Source organism: Urtica dioica, chromosome 8 (assembly GCF_054948205.1).
Source record: "Urtica dioica subsp. dioica isolate 48M chromosome 8, U.dioica_male_clone48M_v1_H2, whole genome shotgun sequence".
Classification (NCBI taxonomy): domain Eukaryota; kingdom Viridiplantae; phylum Streptophyta; class Magnoliopsida; order Rosales; family Urticaceae; genus Urtica; species Urtica dioica.
Window position 1 is genome coordinate 13,733,863 of NC_142763.1, and position 20,462 is coordinate 13,754,324.

Consider the following 20,462-nt stretch of genomic DNA (forward strand, 5'->3'; position numbering starts at 1 on the left):
AGTTTTTAAAATATTGGGGGGTTGGAAATGTTCCATTATTATACGGTTTTGGAGCCATTCTAGACTTTCGATGTAAAATTGGTGGTTTAAACAAATTTCTTAAGTACATTAGAAACCATTTCGTGGACCAAGATTACATTGCACTTGATCTCGCGAGGATCGTGCAAGCTTTTTGTGATCTTTTTCAGGGTATACGAGGCGAAACTCCTACCGCAATATCGAGCACAACCAACTCAATCACAGACGCAGTATCCAAGAAGATACCAATACACGAATGTCTTCGTCAACGCGCCCGCTTACAGCCCATCGCCTCAATAACAAGAAGCTGGGACAAGTCAGACGAGGTCGAGCGCAACCGACGCACGGTCTCATCCAGAGATCCAAGAGTACGATCGGAACGAGTAGGTCAAACCGGATGACGAAGCCATCGACCTATTGGTTTGGTGGAGACAGAATGCGAAGAGGTTCCCGGTCTTGTCATCTATGGCACAAGACATCTTCACCATCTCTGTTTCAACCGTGTCATCTGAGGCGGCTTTTAGTAGCGCGGGCCGCATCATCGACGATAGAAGATGTAGCTTGAAACCGGAGATGGTCGAAGCATTGACGTATGGTAAGGATTGGATTCAACATAGAAATTGAGCACAAGAAACATTCATGTGCTTCAATATTCTTGACGATTTTGAAGTTGATTTCGCAAATGTAAACATAAATGGTTAGACTAACTTGTATAACTAAGGTATATCCCGACCCTTGTCCGGGATAAATTTTCAAATAATTAACGAGGAAATGGGTGCTCTTTTTCCTCGCCGTCACACATTTTTAGGGGTCGGTGAGGTTTTTTAGGAGGCCCATTTTTAAATTTACATTCTTCTTTATTCTTTTTTTCTACCCACTTAGTTTAAAATCCTATCAATTATATCATTCTATTTAATTATTTAAATTATTTTAAAACGTTGTTTTTTTAATTTTTTTTTCTTTCTTTTTTTATGCCTGACAGGGTCCGAATCCCGTTAGGCATATCCCACTACCGTCCCGTTACTTAACGGGACGGGACTCCCGTTTGGCCAAATAACGGGAGTCCAAGCGGGGACGGTAGCGGGAGTGGCGGGAGTCCCCGCTAAGCCACGTTTACGCGGAGGTTTGGTCTACCAAGTCATCGTCGAAAATTTCTCCGGCCTCTTCGATGTTGAACCTCACCCTCGGTCTTTTGAACGATCGGAACTCACCCTCGATCTTTCACTTTGTCAACACGGTCTAGTTTGAGTCGCGATAAATCTGAATTGTCATTTCTCGATTGAACTCGTTTACGTTATTGCCAAAACAAGACGGCATAGTAGACCGACTCCCACCTTGGATCCGCAATCCCCAAACATGTGATAAGAGGTTAAATATAAATCAAATAACTCCACTCTTTCACTTTCCTTTACCTCTTTAATTTTCAATTACAATTCATTCTTTTTTAATATATACATAAATATATATATATATATATATATATATATATATATATAAATATAAGCGGTATACTCGCGCTCGTTGCTGAGGGAATGATTAATGCATTTTAATATAATTAATAAAATTATTAATACAATGTATAAATAAAATTTTATTTTTATATTAATGAACATATAGTTGAAAGAAAGACAAAAATATTATATTAATGATCAGGTGGTATTATAGTAATAATTTTTTTTTCCATGGGTGTTAAGGTTTCAATGAAAAAGAGTAAACCTAATTAATGGTTTGATTTTTATTTTTTCATCTATAGTCAAAACGATTCGGGAAGAAAAAAAATTGATATTAAGTAAGCAATTGATTATTCAGTAATAATGGTTACTTGCAATAATAAAGTAATTTTATATCAAATACAAAAACGCTTTTTCTAAAAGCTAAGATTCGTAGCTTTTGCGATTCATGTACAATTTTTAAAATCGCTTTTGAAATTTTTTCTAAAAACTGTTTTACCAAACAGTAATATTGTAGTTTGGTTTTTGCTAACAGCAAAAACAGGCTTAAAAAAGCTGTGCCAAACACGCCCATTATCAAAGAGGTAGAAAATACAAAATACCCGATTAAAACATGCCTGCCTGTAAGAATTATTCTTAAAATGCACGTCCATGGTAATATTATATATATATATCGATATATATATATATATATATATATATATATTTCTTTCTCAAATTCGATTTTTTTTCTTCACATTAAATGATAATACTAATTTATAAACTGCCCAATGGTAGAGCAAATAAAAGAAATGGAAAGAGAAGAATTCTAACAAATATTATAAAAGAGGAAAGTAAAGGAAAGGGAAGGGTTTCGGTGCAGAGCGCGAGAGAGAGAGATAGAGAGTGTTTTAGAGAGAGAAAGACGCGAACTGAGATACTTTATGTGTGTGTGTGTGTGTGTGTGTGAGAAATAACATGTACATCGGGTTATGTTATTCGGGTTTGTACATTTTATGAACCCGACCCGAAATCTTCGGTTTGTCATTTTTATAACACAACCCAAATCATTTATGGTACTAAAACCAAACCAACCCGAATCGATATTAATCGCGGGTTGGTTTAGTTTGATTTATTTGGGATGACTTAAGTCGGTTTGTTCGGATTAATTTGTCACAACAAAGGTACAAAATAAAATCGTTGAATCAAATTCATAAAAAAGATCATGCAAATACTAAGAATAAATAAATTATGTCTCATCGCAAATTTCATATTCCATAAAAATCTAGACCTCGTGAAAAATCTGTAAAGTAATAAAAAAAAATGAGTTGTTGAAACTAATATAAGTAAATCTTTATGATCATATCGAGTCTACTTATATTATCTATTTATCAACTGTCGTGAGCATAAAGATACACCTACAAAATAATTAATTAATTTAAAAATGCATTTATATTTTTATTTTAAACCATAAAGCATATGGTGTATTTTTTTTACTTTACCTTGATAACACTTTTCATTTTTTTAGAGAAATTTTTTTTATTTTAACGGGATCGGGTTGGTTTGGTTCAACCCAATCTCATGACGATCAAAAAACAAACCAACCCGAAACACTTGCGGGTTGGGTTGGTTTCAACCCAAAATTCTTCGGGTTGTAATGGGGCGGGTTAGAAAAATGTGCGGTTTGATTTGGGTGATCGAGTTGTTTTGTTGCAAAAAAAAATTACATCAAAGAGAACATGCATTTTATAAATAAAAAAAATAAACTAATTGATTAAATATGTAACTCCCGTTTCCAGAACAAATTGAATCTGTTCTCAAATTTCATTATTTTCCTTCTCGAATTTCATTTAATCGGTCAACAAAACACCGCAATTATCGGAGACGACGCCGATAAATGTGGCGACGTCGCTTCTTGCTCTTCTCAGATTGTTTTGGGTTGATTGAGTTTTTCATCCACCAACAGCTCATTTTTCATAGTTGAAAATATGAATGAGCCTTTGGTCTTTTTTTTTTAAGAGCCTCGTTTCCTTTGCTGATTATCTTTCTAACTAAATTATGATATGATATAGTCCAAAATAAACAGAAAACAAAAAAAAAAAAAATGAAAAGGCACAGTGAGTTGACATAACTAAATTAGAAAGACATGGACACACGAAAAAAAAATCCCAAGATGCGATGGAAGATATAAACTATGTATAGATTGAGAGAGATGGAGAGAGAGAAACATTTACCAATATGTATTATGCACATTAAGAAACAAATATAAGATTACTTAGACATACAAGTGTAAGTTAAATTTGATAAATATTTACCTTATTGAATATCAAAAGTTGCAGGAAACAAAGAAAAATTGTTTATGTTACAAGTTTGGGACGATGGTGAAAATGGGACAAAGAAAATGTTAAACACGAAAGTTGGACAATAAAAATTGATAATGTTAAAGTTTGGCATAACAGTGAAACTGGGACAGTATATAAACAACCATCAAGTGAAGAGAGATCTGGAAATGTCAAGAACTCACACTCACAGTGGTCCATTAAATTTTGTCTAAGCAACGCAGACTTATTTTTTATTTTAAAGAAAAGATAATATTTGGTAAAGAAAAGTGTAAATGGGACAAAGAATGTAAACAACCATCAAGTGAAGAGAGATCTAGAAATATCAAGAAATTATAATGGTGCATCCCTTTGTGCAACTCATATTTTTTTAAAATAGAAAATAGTATTTGGAGCAAAAAAAAGTTAGAAAGTAAATAGTGTAAATTTTTGGGTAATAAAACTTACAAATCGGCCACATAATGTAAAGTTTGGTTTTTTTTTAAAGTACAGTATTGTCAATACACATGACGATTAATAGAAAATTGTGCCCGTGTGAATAGTAATCCATTCCTCTTCTTTATATATATACAAATAGTATGTCTCACGCGTTGCTACAGAATACTTAATATATTTTAGTCTGGAGGAAGATATTTATATAAACATATTTAGAATATTTGGGTTTAGAAAAAATGTATCTAAAGTTTTTTTTAAGACATTTTTATCTTAATGATAAAAAAAATGGTACGAATGAATACTATTTGTGTTTAGAGTCTAATCTCTTATTTTTTTTCTTTAAAAAAAAACTATTGATTAAACAGTGTTTTGTGAGTATAGATCCTTCTACTTTATATAATATATATGAATTCAATATATATATATATATATATATATAGAGAGAGAGAGAGAGAGAGAGAGAGAGAGAGAGAGAGAGAGAGAGAGAGAGAGAGAGAGAGAGAGAGAGAGAGAGAGAGACTAATGAGTATATATCAACTATCAACATGATTCTTTCTGGACTTTGATTTCAATTTCACCAATTTCATCGACGAGTCCTACTTGCTCCATAGTCTTTCTCAACTCTCATTTGATTCGTCGCCTTTTTTAGATCTTTGTCACTCTAACGAAATACCGCCAAATCGATTTATTGCTGCTACCTCTCGGCATGGATAGAGCTCTAAACCACATAATTTGGCACTTTCCAATAAATTTATTTGATTTCTGTTTCATTTTAGATGAAGTGTATGGTCAAATAGCATAAAGGAAGCAACACACATACACACACATTGTATAGTTGAATATTTATTTCATTCATATAAAGATAAAACGTTTAGTCTGACATGGCCCAAAAAAATCAGTAAAATCAAAACTGGTTCTTATAGACTAAAGGTCACATTTTAAACGGTTCGAAATTTATAAAATCTTTCTTTTACATAATAAGGGTATTATAGGGATTTTTAAAAGTTGATTAAGTCAAAAGTTAACAGAAAGTCGGATTAAGGGATAATTTTGCTTCATAAATATTATTTATGGTATAATTTGGTATTAAACACTAAATTGAAAGCATAAACATGATATTTCTAAAAATCCAACCGATACATGTAGTATTTTTTAATAAAATCCAGGGGTGTATACATGATATTTTTGGAAGAGTAAAAAACAAAAGTTGCGTTCCTTTCTCAATTAACCACCGTATGTTAATGGAGTAATGGACACTGCTGTCACACACACAAAATAAACTAACGTTGGATTTTGAAATGGGTTTGTTGCCTAATTCACGCCCATCAATATTGACTGAGAGATAGACATGTATTTATATCCAGACATTACTCATGACAATGAGGACCAAAGAGTCGCCTCTCTAGATTACAATGTTACTAAAAGCTAAGCTACAAAATCTCCTAAATATGATTTCGGTTCCCAACTGATAAGCGAAAGAAAAGAAGAAGAAAAAAAGTACTTACAAAACATAGAATATATTCTATTAAAGAAAAAAAGCACAGGTAAAACCAAAATGCTTCAACGAATTAGAGTTAAAATAATCTTGGCACTTGAATAAGAGTTGAAACTTTGAAATTATGTCACATCCAATTTTTATTTGTAAACTTTGTTTCATTAACATAAGACTAAAAAAAAAGGAATGCAATTCACAGCACAAGCCTCCGAGAGTATTTCATTTTTGTATAATTTAAAATGAGACTTACCGCATAATATGGCATCATCAAGCTAATATGATGTTGTGAAGCTTTAGTCAAACAAGCCTTTAAAATTAAAATTAGAGATAAATAAATTCTTCTTCTTTGTCTCCTTGTGCTCATTTTCCCCTCAAATTCTCTTATTATTTTTATGCATCAAAATCTGGTCTAAATTACTAGAAGCCACAAAAGTTTGAGCATATGAATGTTTGAGGATCGTAGATTTGAGAGGACAGTCGGTTCATAATTGAATAATCAAATCCACCGAGCAGAATTTGAAATTAAAAAGCTAGCGAGATCATAAAAATAACGTTGCAATTAATGTACATAAAAAAAAATAACTTCGCAATTACACTTAATATAAATAGTTGTCCGAAGTCCAACGACTTGACAGTCTGTACTCAAAATAATCGATAATTGTGGGTCTAATCAACCCACGAACTCTAAAAAACGTCGATTATATTAGACAAACTCGAAAGAAAAAAATGAATGCTTTAAAACACAATTTTGAACTCATCAGTAATATTTTTTTATTATTCAGTACTCTCAACAAATTCATCAACTTTTATTTTTACTAGATTAGTCTGTTATTGATGATAGTCTCGCTCAATAAGTTTCTCGTGTGATAATTCTTGTAACATTATGTCAAGGATCATTATTTAATGGGAAAATGACACATATATACCTTGTGTTTTAGTGAAATGTCGATTTTAACATTTGATTTTCAAATGTCGAGATTATACCATCTGTTTAACTAAAATGACGAAATTATACTCTGAAATAGACAACAGTGCCACAAATCTTCTTTTTATTGACTTTTCATTGACGTTGACTATAATATTTATATGTAAACACCAATTATCTTTATTCATTCGCGTCATATATGTAATTTATTTAAAAACTAAAAAATAAACAACAGTCTCTTAATCGTGAAGAACGCAAAAGGAGGCAAAATGGTAAAATCGACAGTTGATAGTCATCAAAACTACAGATTAGAACAGAGAACTCATGATTCAGAGTTGCAATTCGAACACACAATGAAGTCATCTCTTGGGAGATATGAATTTTATTATTTAATTTCAATTTAAGGTTATTTTTATTTCAAAATTGAAAATTTGAAAGTTAGGATACTGTTTTGGATTTGATTATGTTTTTCTAATATAAGAGTTAATATCAATGAAAGGGAGATTTGTGACATTATTATCCATTTCAGGGTATAATTTCGTCATTTTAGTTAAACAGAAGGTACGATCTCGACATTTTTAAAAAATCAAAGGTTAAAGTCGACATTTCACTAAAACACATAGTATAAATGTGTTATTTTTCCTTATTTAATAGTTTCACAAATATGAAAATGACTTGACGTTTAGCGTCAATAACTCGGCTAATTCATGCAAGAGCTAGTTGACTTTGTCAATGAACAGCAAGAATGTGTAGACATGTTTTCCTCCTAATTTTTTATTCTTCTTTTGATTTATGTCTAAATAATTGAGAGCCGTCTTCACTTCAGTGAGGCCAAATGGTATTATTGCTTTTAATTTCTGTCAAATTTGGAGTGGTCTATACAATTTTGTGTTTCGGCCTATGAAATCTTTTCAATTGACAACAATGAGGCCAAATGAAAAGGTAGGCTTTTACCTTAAGTTTTAAACAGACAAAATTTATCTTATGGAGATCACAAAGTTGCCTCATATTTTTCATCAAATATTTAAAATTTTGGAAAATTGCATGAAAATTTCGTCGAAATTGTGGTAATTTGAGAAGTCCAACACGTTTACGATCATATGTGCATTTCGCCATTTTGTGTTGCGGGTATTGCATGGAAATTTTCATGTCGTTGCGTTTATTCATATCGTTTAACCCATGATATAAAACACACAAAATCGTGTCATTTTCGTCACAGTTTCTGTCGCATTCCACACTGCAATTTTGGTCGCGTTGTCCAACAACCGATCAAGCTAGTGTAAATTCAACAATATTTTTGGAAATTGCGTTTATTTGTGTATTTTTGTGTCTTTCAGCTTATAAATTATAATTTTAAAGCTTTTTCATTTTATTCATTGGATGTTGTTTGTACTTGTTTCATGGTAAACATATAATTGTTTTATTTTTTTTAAGAGATTACAAATTTTAAATTGATGTTAATTGGAAGTTAATTGTTAGGAAATCGTAATTTAATATATGTAAGTGTAAACAAGTATTTGAAAATATGAAAATGATAACTTGTTAGTTGAATTTTATATACATGAAATTATGCGTGTTGCTTATGTGTGCTTGACTTTGATATTTTCAACTTATTATGTGTGTTTAATATATGTGTTTGACTTTGAAGTTTGAACTTATTATGTTGCGTATTAGGTGTGTTTGTAATTGAAACTTATAATGTATGTTTAACACTTTATGTGTGTGAAACTTATTTTTATATTTGAAATTATGCAACATTATTTTCGTCGCAATTTCTGTATTTTGTCATAATTTTCGTCGGCCACCGTAATTTTTTATTTTTTGGACCATCAACAGAAAATCGGTCATCGATATTTCAATCCTTGGTTTTCATGAAGAGATCATTTTTTTATCATTTATTTCATTAATTAAATTTATAATTTGATTCAACATCATATTGCAATGTGATTAATTTTCAAACTACCTTATTTTTTAAATATAATATTCTAAAAATGTAAAATTTATATGAAAATACTTGTATGATTATTTTCAAATATATGGATGATTTAAAAAATAAATATCCTTCCAATACAAAAATATTTTGAATATATTTATTAAAAATAAATAATGATATTATTGCCAATTTTAAGACTATGAAAAAGGACTTCATTCATATATCAATGACCATTTTTAGGACGTATAGACAAATTATATAATATATTATAAGATTAATTTTGTCATTTGTTTTTGTCTCATTACTCATAAGTCATAAGGTATGGTATAATTAATTTATGATCGGTGATTGCGGAAACTTGGAGTACTGTTCTCTAGTCACCATACTCCAATATGTATAGCAATAAATTTAATGAAAAGGATGATGCAATAAATGGATAAGCTTATACTGATAAATTGGTACAAAAACTTGCCAGTGACAAGGTTAAAAAAAAAAAAAAAAAAAAAAAACCTACTCATATTACTTCCGACAAAATTTAATCTTTTTGGTCTAGGGGAACATTGGTAGGTAATTGTTTATTATTATTATTATTATGAATAACCGGAATATTGTGCCGTTTTTATTTTAAGTTTATCAACGATAGGAGAGGAAATTAATTATAAAGAATTTGTTAGTGAAATAATATCATTGGATTTAATATATAAAATTGGTCCGAATTTTATATAGTAATTTTAATTCAAAATAAGTTATGCAAATACAAAAGAATTACACATATCCTCACTCAGGAGTTTTTGAAATGCTTTGAAAAATAGTAGGAGGTGGAGATCAAGTAATGTGTACATTGATTTTAAGGTTAAAAAAATATTCCTAATTATACATTAGGAGTCTTTAATAGACAGAGATTAGGGTGGATAATCATGTTCCTAATATCTCTCTTAATATATTAGAATATCTCATATTGATTGGGTACTTGAGCAATGTGCTCTCTATAAGTGTGTGACATCTCTCCACTCTTAAACTAACTTTTGAGTGTGAGTTAGACTCACACTTCTAATATGGTATCAGAGCGTACAATTTGGGCATGATCACCTAGATCGAAATCTCATCTTCTCGCCTTCCTTCTATTCCTTCTTCTCAACAATCAGATCCACCATACAACTGAATCACATGTGATTGTTGAAGACGCAAGCTCGGGAGGAAGTTCGCGATGATCCATCATAGATGGTCGCTTAGTCCTTATTTTCTCCATCATTCGAACAATCCAGGAACGGTTCTTGTCTCACAGCCTTTCACCGACGACAATTATCCATCATGGATTCGGTCTATGCTCATCGCCATCGATCCCAATGTCGCCTTAAACCGATCTGCAACTCACAAATTCGTGGAATTGCAGCAACAAAATGATCATTTATTGGATATTGAGTACAGTGTCTAAAGAAATTGCTTCTTCTATTATTTTCAACGATTATGCGGTGCAGATCTGGAATGACTTAAGAGAGAGATTTCAACAGTCGAACCGGCCAAGAATCTTCCAACTCCACCGTGAATTGGAAAATCTCACTCAATATCAGAAGTCGATTCCAACTACTTCACCAAGTTGAAGGGTGTATGGGAAGAACTCAACGATTTCATACCTACTTGCACTTGTGATTGCAAATGTGGATGTCAAAAGGCATATGCGAATTTTGTTGATCAAGAAGAATATGTCATGGCGTTTCTCATGGGACTCAACGAGATCTACAAACAAACGAGAGGACAAGTTCTCCTGATGGATCCATTTCCGGCGATCAACAAAGTTTTCGCACTTGTAACTCAAGAAGAGAAACAACGGTCAGTCTCCGATGAAATTGGATCTCAGGAAAACTCCACAGCTATGGCGATGGCAGTCAGAGATGACTCTACGCAGAAGAAATTCAACAACAAGAATGATCGTCCATTTTGTTCTCATTGCAAAATGCTGGGGCATACGATCAATAAGTTTTCATATTAGTGGAGAAAATTTCGTCAAAACATGCATGTTTGTCGGATTTTATGAATTTAGTTATAAATGATTTGTCAACTCAAGTTAGCTTAGAAGATCTTGTTCCAATAGTTAGGTCAAATGCTATCGAGATGATACTTCGCTCGTTGGTATTTTGCATATATTTAGATTTTGACAAAAACAATCGATGTGAGATTGAAAATTATTCTAATCAGGATCATATGAAAATACAAGTTATACTATGCCCAATCATCGAGTTGGTTGTCTTATATTGTGATTTGTGGTCTTTCGATTATCTCGTCGATGTGAAATATTCGAGGCTTATCTCGCCAATGGCTAAGTATCCATATGTGGGCATGGATACGGAACATAACTTATCATACGATATATATATTTTTTAATAATAAAACAGTCAAATTTTGAGTTTTGGTTGATTTTAAGTAAAGTGACATGAGTTTAGTAATATTTTTGTCAAAATTTTATCCTGTACTATAGTGACTCATAATCTGATTAACAAACTCTTTTAAATATGAACCTCTTTAACTTCGTCTTGATGTACAACAAGAGGTTGTTTTGGATGATTTGACCTTTCAATATTATCTTCTAGTGCGACATTTATTTTAAAAAAAATGTAACATCATCCCAAATTAAGCACATGTTCAACTAAGATGAGTTTTGGCTTATTGTTATTTTCTTTTTCGTAAAAGAATCCCAATCACAACTGTGAATTCAAATTTATGCTTTTGGTATTTGTTTTCTTCGCAAGTGGTAATTTTGGACTTCAATTCCTATCGACTCTTTGGAATTTAACTAATGAAACTCATAATAAAAGCTTGAAAGAGAAAGAAAAAGAAGAGAAATGATTAGAAATCAAAGTTCATTATAACATAAGATCACACTGTTAAAACAAATCATGGGAATTGAGAAATGATGTCCAGTTGGTGCAATGCAGGAAAAATTTACTTAATGAGTATGTTATAGGAGCATAAGAACATTTTTTGAGTGACTCATCGTCCTACAAGGAGAGAAAAAAGAGAATATATTTTTGACAAGTTTACATAATAACAATAATCATCTTGATCAAACGGCCAACACTTCACCACTTCATCATCTTGATGGCAACAAACTCAATTCAGAAGAAAACAAAACCTAAAAATTGGGAATTGCAAGGGGTGGTTGGCAAAGCAAGCAAGGGAACATATGAACAACTTTTGCATAATAAATCATTGTTAAAAAAAAGGGTAAATTTTGATGTGAAGAACTTTTTTTTTTTTCAAAAGAAAATTTAAAAGGGCGCTAGGATTCTATCCTTGAAAAATGAGGGCAATATATGAAGCAATTTCCACACTTGGGCATCATGTTGTTGGCCATCAATGGACACCACCTAGAAAGGGTACTCATAGCAACAACATAAAAAAAAAAAATCATAAATATATCTTGTCAAAAGAAAAATCAAACGCACCCAATCGTAAAACCCTTGTGATATGAAAAACACTCCTTGCCTTCTTTATTTCTTCACCCTTTACTACCAAAAAGCACATATAGCCTTTTTCACCCCCACTCAAATTATATGATGAATAACCCAAGCTTTGGTTGCTGCGCTTAATTAGCATTTGGGCTCATTATATAATTTCGAAAAGAAGAAGCCCCATTTCTAAAATAAAGGAAACTATAGTGGAAATAGTAAAGTCCCATATCAATAGCTCAGCTATATAAAGTGCTTACCTCCATTTTCTTTCATTTTCCAACTCTCTCTCTCTAACAGCAAAAAGCCATTGAAGCTCCTCTCTCTCTTTCTCTCTTTGTTCTTTTCACTCTCTCTCCAGAGAAATTAGCAAAAAAAAAAAAAAAAAAAACTGCACTATTCTCTTATCGCAGTGCAGTGAAGTCTCAAAGTCTTTCCTTGCAACAAAGAAACCTCTTACTAGATCTCGCCTCTGAAATCTGTCAATTTTCCACACCTTAAAAAACCAGATCATTTCCCGAGTGAAGAAAGAAAAAAAAAATAGATCAACTCGCCGAGAATTTCATTTCCACTACTCTCAGGTCATCCATGTCGTCGGACATCAGCTAGAAATTCTATCACTTCGCATCGAAAGCCCGACTTTGATTTTTAGTTAATGCGATCTCAGATCATCACCAGCGAGTAACGCATCTCAGCTCGATTTCATGGCCAGTTTCACGACACGTGTCGAGTCGCAGTCCATTGAGATGTTCGTATGCGTAATTGAGAGTCCGAGAGACTAAGAGTTTTGCGTAGAGAGTTTGAGAAAGAGAAAGTTTTTTTTAGGGTTTCGTTTTTTGGGGGGTTTTCGAGTTAGGTTACCGGGTGAGGGCTATGGGCACGGATCGTCTGCTATTACCGACGGTGGAACCGCCAATAAAACCGCGAGCAGGGCTACGGAGAAAGCAGGCTGGCAGAGGATCATATAGAGGAAGTTAGGTCACGGTCTTCACTTTTTATTCCCGCTAACTTGGAATTTTTTTCGAAACTGGGATATCTATAGTGATTTCGAGCGAAAACCCTAACCCCTGTTAGAATTAGGGGTGTGTTCGGCAGTTTTATCGCGTGTTTAGAGAAAAAAAGAGTTATTGAGTCAGAAAGAAAAAAAAGAAATTTTGAGAGAGAACCTTTGTTCTCCTGGGAGAAAAATGGGTGGTGTTTCTGAGCTACAGCAGATTCTGAGAATGCTCTGTTTCAATACGGAGTGGAAATATGCTGTTTCTTGGAAGCTCAAATATCGTGCTAGAATGTGAGTCCTCTCTTTATTGACTTTTACTGTTAAAAGTTTCTGTCTTTCGGTTAGTACTTATTATACTTTCGGGTTTGTAATTTGTTGCGACTTTTTGTAATTGGTAAAATAGATTCTGTGATACTTTGTGTAAAATTGTGTTGGATCTTGTACATTTCTGTGTTTTTGGTATTTTTGTTTGATTTCATAAACGTTGTGTTTCCTTATTAGCTGAGAATTGTGATTTACGAGTAGTTGTGTTTGGGTAATTACAGGGAATTGACTTGCGAAGATGCTTACTGTGACATGAATGGGCAAAATGGCGATCCAGCTGAGAATAATTGCTTGAGGAAGACATTGAAGAAGTTACACGACGGGTCTTACGGACACGACCCTCTTCGATTAGCCGTGGCTAAGATGTCTTATCATGTGCACTCTTTAGGGGAAGGGTAATCTCTCTTTGTGGATGATTAGGTTAGGCAAATGAAAGAAAAGAAGGGGATTAATATTGGAGGGTTGGTTTTAATTCTTAAATTTCGCAGGGTTGTTGGACAAGTTGCTGCGAGTGGAAAGCATCAGTGGATCTATGCTGAAAATCTTGAAATGACTACGTGCACGTCATTTAAGGTGAATGATTTCCTGCGGTTTTACTGGTTCAAGCCGTATGCATTTTTTCATGATAATGGGAACCATTAGTAAATGTATTATGAACCAAAAACTGATGGGGTTTTTTTTTTTTTTTTTTTTTTTTTTCAGTACCCTGATGGATGGCAAGATCAATTTTCTGCTGGGATAAGGGTAAGCAGCTTTCTTCTTCCATTTTTTTTTTTTTTTTTTTTTGCTCACATACAACACATAAGAATAAAGATAGCATTGACTATACACAAATCTTTAATATATTGTTCAGCTTCACACATCTCCATATAAGAAATGATATTATAAGAAATGATATTATAAGGAAAGGGACTTTCTTTCTTATGATGCACTGAATTAAGTGTCCCGTTGATGATATCATATGGAAGGTGAAAGAAGTAGTAGTACATACAATTCATCAAGTCATATTAGATTAAAGGGTTGCCACCCATTTGATTAATCTAGAATGACAATTACGTTCATTATATAATCTAAAAATTTCATGGTGGTAGCATAATTATGGATTGTTCTCGACTTCGATCTTAGAATCCTATTTAATCTTCCTGGCCATTCAAACAAAAAGCTAGCTAGGTTGCCATGAGAGTTGGGTTGAGTGCTTAGGCTCGCAGTTTGCTCCCATGAGATCTGGGGTTTGATCTCTCTTAAAGTACTTGAGTTTCCTTCCATACATTATAGGTTTCAACCGATGGACAAATAAAAAACCAATCAAAGGTGTTCTATGTAATTCTAGGTGAATATTAATGGACAACATTGTTATCTCATCTTTAAATCCACAGACTATGATTTCTACTAGATCTTCCTTGACATTTTTTGCTTGAGTTATTATCTATGTAAATGGTGTATATTTCACGGACTATGTTTTGCTGCTCATGTCAACACCCATACATAAAGTAACAATTTTACACCATTTAGCTGAATTCATGTGCTTTAAACTACGATTTCCATTAGATCTTACCAGGCATTTTTTTTCTAAGAGATATTTTCTTGCAGACTATTGCTGTTGTAGCTGTTCCGCATGGAGTTGTACAACTCGGGTCTCTCAATAAAGTACGCTCTATTTCCTTCTTGCTTTAAGTGGTTTCTAGTAAGAAATATGTTCCTGATATGTTTCAATGTAACAGATATTCAAGCATAATTCCATTACGTGTTCTTGAATGTGGTTTGTTTGTTATTTCTTACTTTCGGCGGGTTTGCAGGTCGTTGAAAATATGGACCTTGTCACTCATATTAGAGATGTCTTCATGGCTCTTCCAGAATCTCCTGTAGGACATGACCCTCATGCAAATCAATCCAGTTTACATAGTTCAGTGCACTTGGTAAATATTTAACTATCTCTGCTTGCGTGTTTGTGGCACATGCATACAAAGATCTTCTGGTTCAAAAGTATGTGTACCTGCAAGTGGGGTAGTCATACATGAACTGTTATTCTTTTTCCTCTCTTTTATAAGAACAGTGTTATTGATATAAAGTATTTTATTGCTCGCAGCAAGGTATAACATCAAAAGGTTTCGCTTCAGATGTTCCAGAGTACTTGCACCATTTACCCCAAACCTTAAATAGCGAGGAGGCAGATATTTGGTTCTCTGTATTTCCATTTCTGGGGAGAGACAATGGCAGTTCTTTCAATTCAACGCTGCCAAATAATAACGAGGGGATGGCAGTTGATGTTGTCAATAACCATGGAGCACTTGAGTTACCCACTAGAAGGGTGGATGAAAAGGTCAAGTTACTTCGGTCAAAAACAAATACTGTTGACCTTGCAAATCACGGAATAATAGGCATGTGCCTAATTGAGAAAAATAAATATGGAAGGGAGATCGATAACCGTAAAGGCTCTGCGATTGGTTCTGGGAACCATGTTAATATATCGCCCCATGAATCTGTTATGGGGGGAAATAATTCATGCAGTGTGGTTCCATTCTTTCCTTCAGACCTTATCGATTCTGCTATTTGTGACAGAGTTAGATTGAACAGTTTAGATTCTTACCAAAATGAGGTGTTGCACGCAAGTGAATCCTCAGATATTATGTTACAGAAAAATATGGGAAACACGGAGTTTCAAGGTGTATCGAGCCACATGGACGGATCCAGCGCATCGTCGAAATTCCCTGCTGGCTATGAGCTCCATGAAGCACTTGGACCGGCTTTTCTAAAAAAAAGCAAGTGCTTTGATTGGGAACCGCTGAAAAGTGAAGTATCAATTCCCGAGCAGGTTAGAAGTAGCCAGTTGACTTCTGAGTCGCATCCAGAGCATCTTCTTGAAGCTGTTATAGCTAATGTTTGCCAAAATCCAAGTGATGTGAAGAGTGAGAAGTCATTCTGCAAGTCAGTGCAGTCTCTGTTGACAGCTGAGAACTATCCCGAGCCATCAAGCCATGCAACGCTTATTACTGATCCATCGAATCATTCAAGTGGTCAGCGTGGCCATTTTGCAGAGGAGACACAGCACTGCCTGAGCTCATCGGGTGTTACTGGTGTGATGTCGCCAAGAGGGTTTTCATCTTGTCCAAGCACCAGCAATGAGCAGTTTGAGAGGTCATCAGCGCCGATAAAAAATAATAAAAAGAGGGCTAGGCCTGGGGAGAACTGTAGACCCAGGCCAAGGGATAGACAGTTGATCCAAGATCGTATCAAGGAGCTACGTGATTTAATACCGAGCGGTGGAAAGGTAAGATCTCATTGCACTTTCGTGGTGTGACTTGTTTGAGTTGGGAAGTTCATTTTAATTATTTTTCGCAATATTTTGTTAAAAATTATTGGTTATATTTCAGTGCAGCATTGATTCACTGCTAGAGCGCACGATCAAGCACATGCTCTATCTGCAGAGTATCACTAAGCATGCTGACAAGCTGAATAAATACTCTGATATGAAGGTACGTTCCTCGTTCACATCTTTGCAATAGTTTGTAAAAGCCTTCCGTGTCATGAAATCAATGCATTTTTAATCATTCTGCAGAATGTGCAGCTGTGTCAAAAGGAGCCAAAGACGATCGAATCCTCAACCTATGAACGGGGTTCAAGCTGGGCAGTGGAGGTGGGAGGCAATCTCAAAGTTTGCTCAATCGTAGTTGAGAATCTGAACAAAAACGGGCAAATGGTTGTGGAGGTAATGATAGTTAATGTATCCATATCGTTTGTGTATTAATCTCTATTTTTTTTTTTTTTGAATTTTGATTGTGAGGAGAGTTGTCTTCGATACGAATACGATGATAACATTGATACCTAATACTAGAATGTGCATGATCACGATCTTTGCCTTTCTTTCCCATTCACACTTATTTTTTTCACTTTTGAGCAGATGATGTGCGAAGAATGCAGCCACTTCCTTGAGATAGCAGAAGCTATCAAAAGCTTGGGGCTCACAATCTTGAAAGGAGTAACGAAAGCCCGCGGCGAGAAGACATGGATATGTTTTGTGGTTGAGGTATGATCTTGGGATTCTTCTCCTATTAAGATCAGTTAATCTTTGTCAATATATATATATATATATATATATATATATATATATATATATATCCGCAAATCAGCTAGTAGTAAATATAAATGTCAGTTTTGCATATTATAATATAATAATTATAGTTCATATGCTTATGGCTTGTCAAAATTGTATGATCATATGCTCTTCACTTTTTGAAAGTTTAGGATATTGATGACATGGAATTAACCAGGTCAATAATATGTTGTGACCTCAAAATGTATGGGATATTATGATTCATCATGCGTAGACCTCAAACTAGATAAGGTTGATTCAGTATTATGTTATTGCAGATGAATTAATCTCAAGTTCTTAATCTCACTGCAGGCACAGAGCAACCGGAGCTTGCACAGAATGGATATCTTGTGGTCGCTTGTGCAAATATTGCAGCCCAAAAATGCTGTTGTGCAACAGTAACACTTGGTTTTGTGTGGTCTTGTTTTCTTGTCCTGTATCAATTATTCCCTTTTTGAATCGATGGTTACGTTTTTTTTTTTTTTTTTTTTTTTTTTTGCTTTTGGTGTGCGTGTTTCTTTGAACTTTTGAATGTTTTTTTTGGCCTTGCGTTTCAAGAAATGCATTGACGGCGCGCTTTTTATATATTTTACTTTCATCTGTTTAGGGCTATTTGTTGTGGAACTATTATTTTAATAAGAAACTAACAAATGCACATGTGGTATATAGACTTATACATGTGTTTTTTTCTGAGTTCTTTTCGGGGTTCCCTACAAAAGTGTGTGTGTGTGTGTGTTTTTTATTTTTAATTTTTTTTATGACATAAGAATTCTGATGTGGGTGTTTTTGGACAGTTTGGATGGAATCTCCGGGTAGTTTTAAGATGCCCGGGCCTAAATGCGTCAAAATAGCTGGGTTGGATTGGCCCGGTCTTTTTTTTCAAGCCCAAAAAAAGTTTGGGACCGGTCCAACTTAAACTCTTTTAGTAGGGGCCGTGCCTAAGAAATACAAGATCTTAGACTCAACCTAGAACCAAGCCTTCGACCCTCGACCCCCCAAGGGTTGGACTTGAAAATGGCCTAAAGACAAATTATAATCATAAAAAATAAAAAATAAATATTTATAAAAATTCAAAATATACACTTTTAATCCGAACAACAAACTTTTTAGTCAAAACCATTTATATCTTTAATAATAAAATTGAGTTTATATGTAAAAGTACTTTTTAAACATAAAAACATAAATTTTAAACAAACATAAAATATTTAATTTATTTAAAAAGAGGTGGGTCCAAATCGGATCTTAGAGCTCGGGCCGGGCCAGCCCGGGTTGAGATTTTTTGAGACCTTCAACAAACCCGGTTAGATTCGACCCTTTTTTTTGGAAAAAAAAAAAAGAAAAAAAAAATTGGGCCAGCCCAAAACTTTTCAAAAATTGAGAGGGCCGGTAAGCCCACATACGACCTGGCTCAATTGACAACAATACTCAACCCATGACTCTCCAAATTCATTCATGTGATTATTCCTAAATTATGACCTCCACACTAGCTTAGGACCAAAATCCAATATATCTAATTTAATCCAAAACTATGACCACACTTTTTGTGTAATTATCTTTTTACCCTTTATCAATTTTCTCTGTTTTTTTTTCTCTTATTTCTCTTAAAAAAAAAAAACTAACCCACGTTATTATAAATCCTAGGATTACCTAGCCCTAAGCGAGGAAGAGAAAGGTCACCGGGAAGATTTTTTTTGCTTTTGGAAATCTGTAAAAATTGGGAAAAAATAAAAATTTGCGGATTCGTTTAAAGATTTATTTACATTTTTGCCTTCCTTTGAAAATTTATTGACATTGATGTGAATTTAAAGACAACGATGTCAACAAATCTTCAACGATTTCCCAGATTTTTCAAATTTTTTTTTTACAAACTTTTCAAAATTCTAAGAATCGATCTTGCGCATGAAGCCACTGAAAAATGTGAAATCCTTCTTAGCTAAGCACAAGGAGAGAGAGAGAGAGAGAGAGAGAGAGAGAGAGAGAGAGAGAGAGAGAGAGAGAGAGAGAGAGAGTAAATAAAACGAAAATTAAAACAAAAGAATATTTTACTGAGAGTATTTTTGTACAAAAAAATGCAAGATAATCATAGTTTTGGATTAAATTAGACATATTGAATTTTAGTCCTCAACTAGTGTGGATGTCATAGTTTATGAATAATCCCTTCATTCATCACAGAATACACAAATACAATTGAATCGATACATTTTTTTTCCCATTCCCTTCTATTTTATACTCTATTACAACTAATCATATTATCATACTAACCCCTAACTAAGTATTAATGTCTATCTCCCTAACTTATCATATAACAATCATGGATTAGACATCGAATCAATTGTATTGTGTAGTCCTGAGGAGATTTGGAGAGCCCTGGGTCAATTAGAATTACCCGGAGAGTCCATCCAAACACCATCGAAGTTCACATCAAATTCAAGTACACATTACAATAGCTTCTAAGTATCGGTAGCATATGAATCTTTGATATTTTTAAGTGTTTTGAGGATATGCTAAAAGGCTTTTGAAATGGACTTTTTTCTTCGTAGTTTATCCGCATTCATAAGATTTATGAAAATTGTATTCGGTGTTTCGAGCTAAACATAATCGAACATTATAGAATTAAATTAAACTACAAATTAATACGCTCACTTTTTATTTTTCTACAAAATAATACCCTCGCATTTCAGCTGTCCGAAAAATATGCCAACATTTTATAGTTTGTAAAATGATAGTTTTAATTATGCGAATTTATACGCTCATTTTTAAAATTATGCAAATTTATACCTTGTTCTATTACTATATGACAATTAATATTATATGACAAGTGGAGTTCATTTTTTTTTTATTTTTTATTTTATTTTTTTTTACCGAATTTATCCTATAATTAATTAATCAAATTGATTTTTGGAATAATTTTTTTTAATAAATATTCAAATTTCTGAAATTTTAGGGTCTAGCTATATATAGCTAATTCTAAACCTACATAAACTTAAAAAAAGAAAAGAGAGAGAGAGATAGAGAGAATCTGTCTATGAA

At 33.4% G+C, this 20,462-nt stretch overlaps 1 protein-coding gene across 3 annotated transcripts; it reads left to right on the top strand.

Annotated features, from left to right (window-relative positions):
* Nucleotides 1–12,291: 12,291 nt before the first annotated feature.
* CPUorf7 (transcription factor bHLH155-like protein) lies at nt 12,292–18,125 on the top strand. 3 transcript variants are annotated; one of them, XM_089621923.1, is made up of 11 exons: nt 12,292–13,309; nt 13,564–13,737; nt 13,831–13,915; nt 14,045–14,086; nt 14,933–14,989; nt 15,139–15,258; nt 15,429–16,610; nt 16,714–16,815; nt 16,899–17,048; nt 17,241–17,366; nt 17,745–18,125. In XM_089621923.1, exons 1-11 carry the CDS (start codon nt 13,209–13,211, stop codon nt 17,832–17,834), a joined length of 2,229 nt encoding a protein of 742 aa, XP_089478049.1. In that variant the 5' UTR covers nt 12,292–13,208; the 3' UTR covers nt 17,835–18,125. The 3 variants fall into 3 exon arrangements, with proteins under 3 accessions (XP_089478049.1, XP_089478050.1, XP_089478051.1); XM_089621924.1 differs by having other exon boundaries at nt 16,908–17,048; XM_089621925.1 differs by lacking the exon at nt 12,292–13,309 and having other exon boundaries at nt 13,622–13,762.
* Nucleotides 18,126–20,462: the final 2,337 nt, after the last annotated feature.

Coding starts and splice junctions, on each gene's coding strand:
- CPUorf7 (XM_089621923.1), top strand. CDS start 13,209: ATGGGTGGTGTTTCTGAGCTACAGCAGATTCTGAGAATGCTCTGTTTC. Junction 14,990..15,138: donor AACTCGGGTCTCTCAATAAA/GTACGCTCTATT, acceptor GCGGGTTTGCAG/GTCGTTGAAAATATGGACCT. Junction 17,367..17,744: donor GGATATGTTTTGTGGTTGAG/GTATGATCTTGG, acceptor ATCTCACTGCAG/GCACAGAGCAACCGGAGCTT.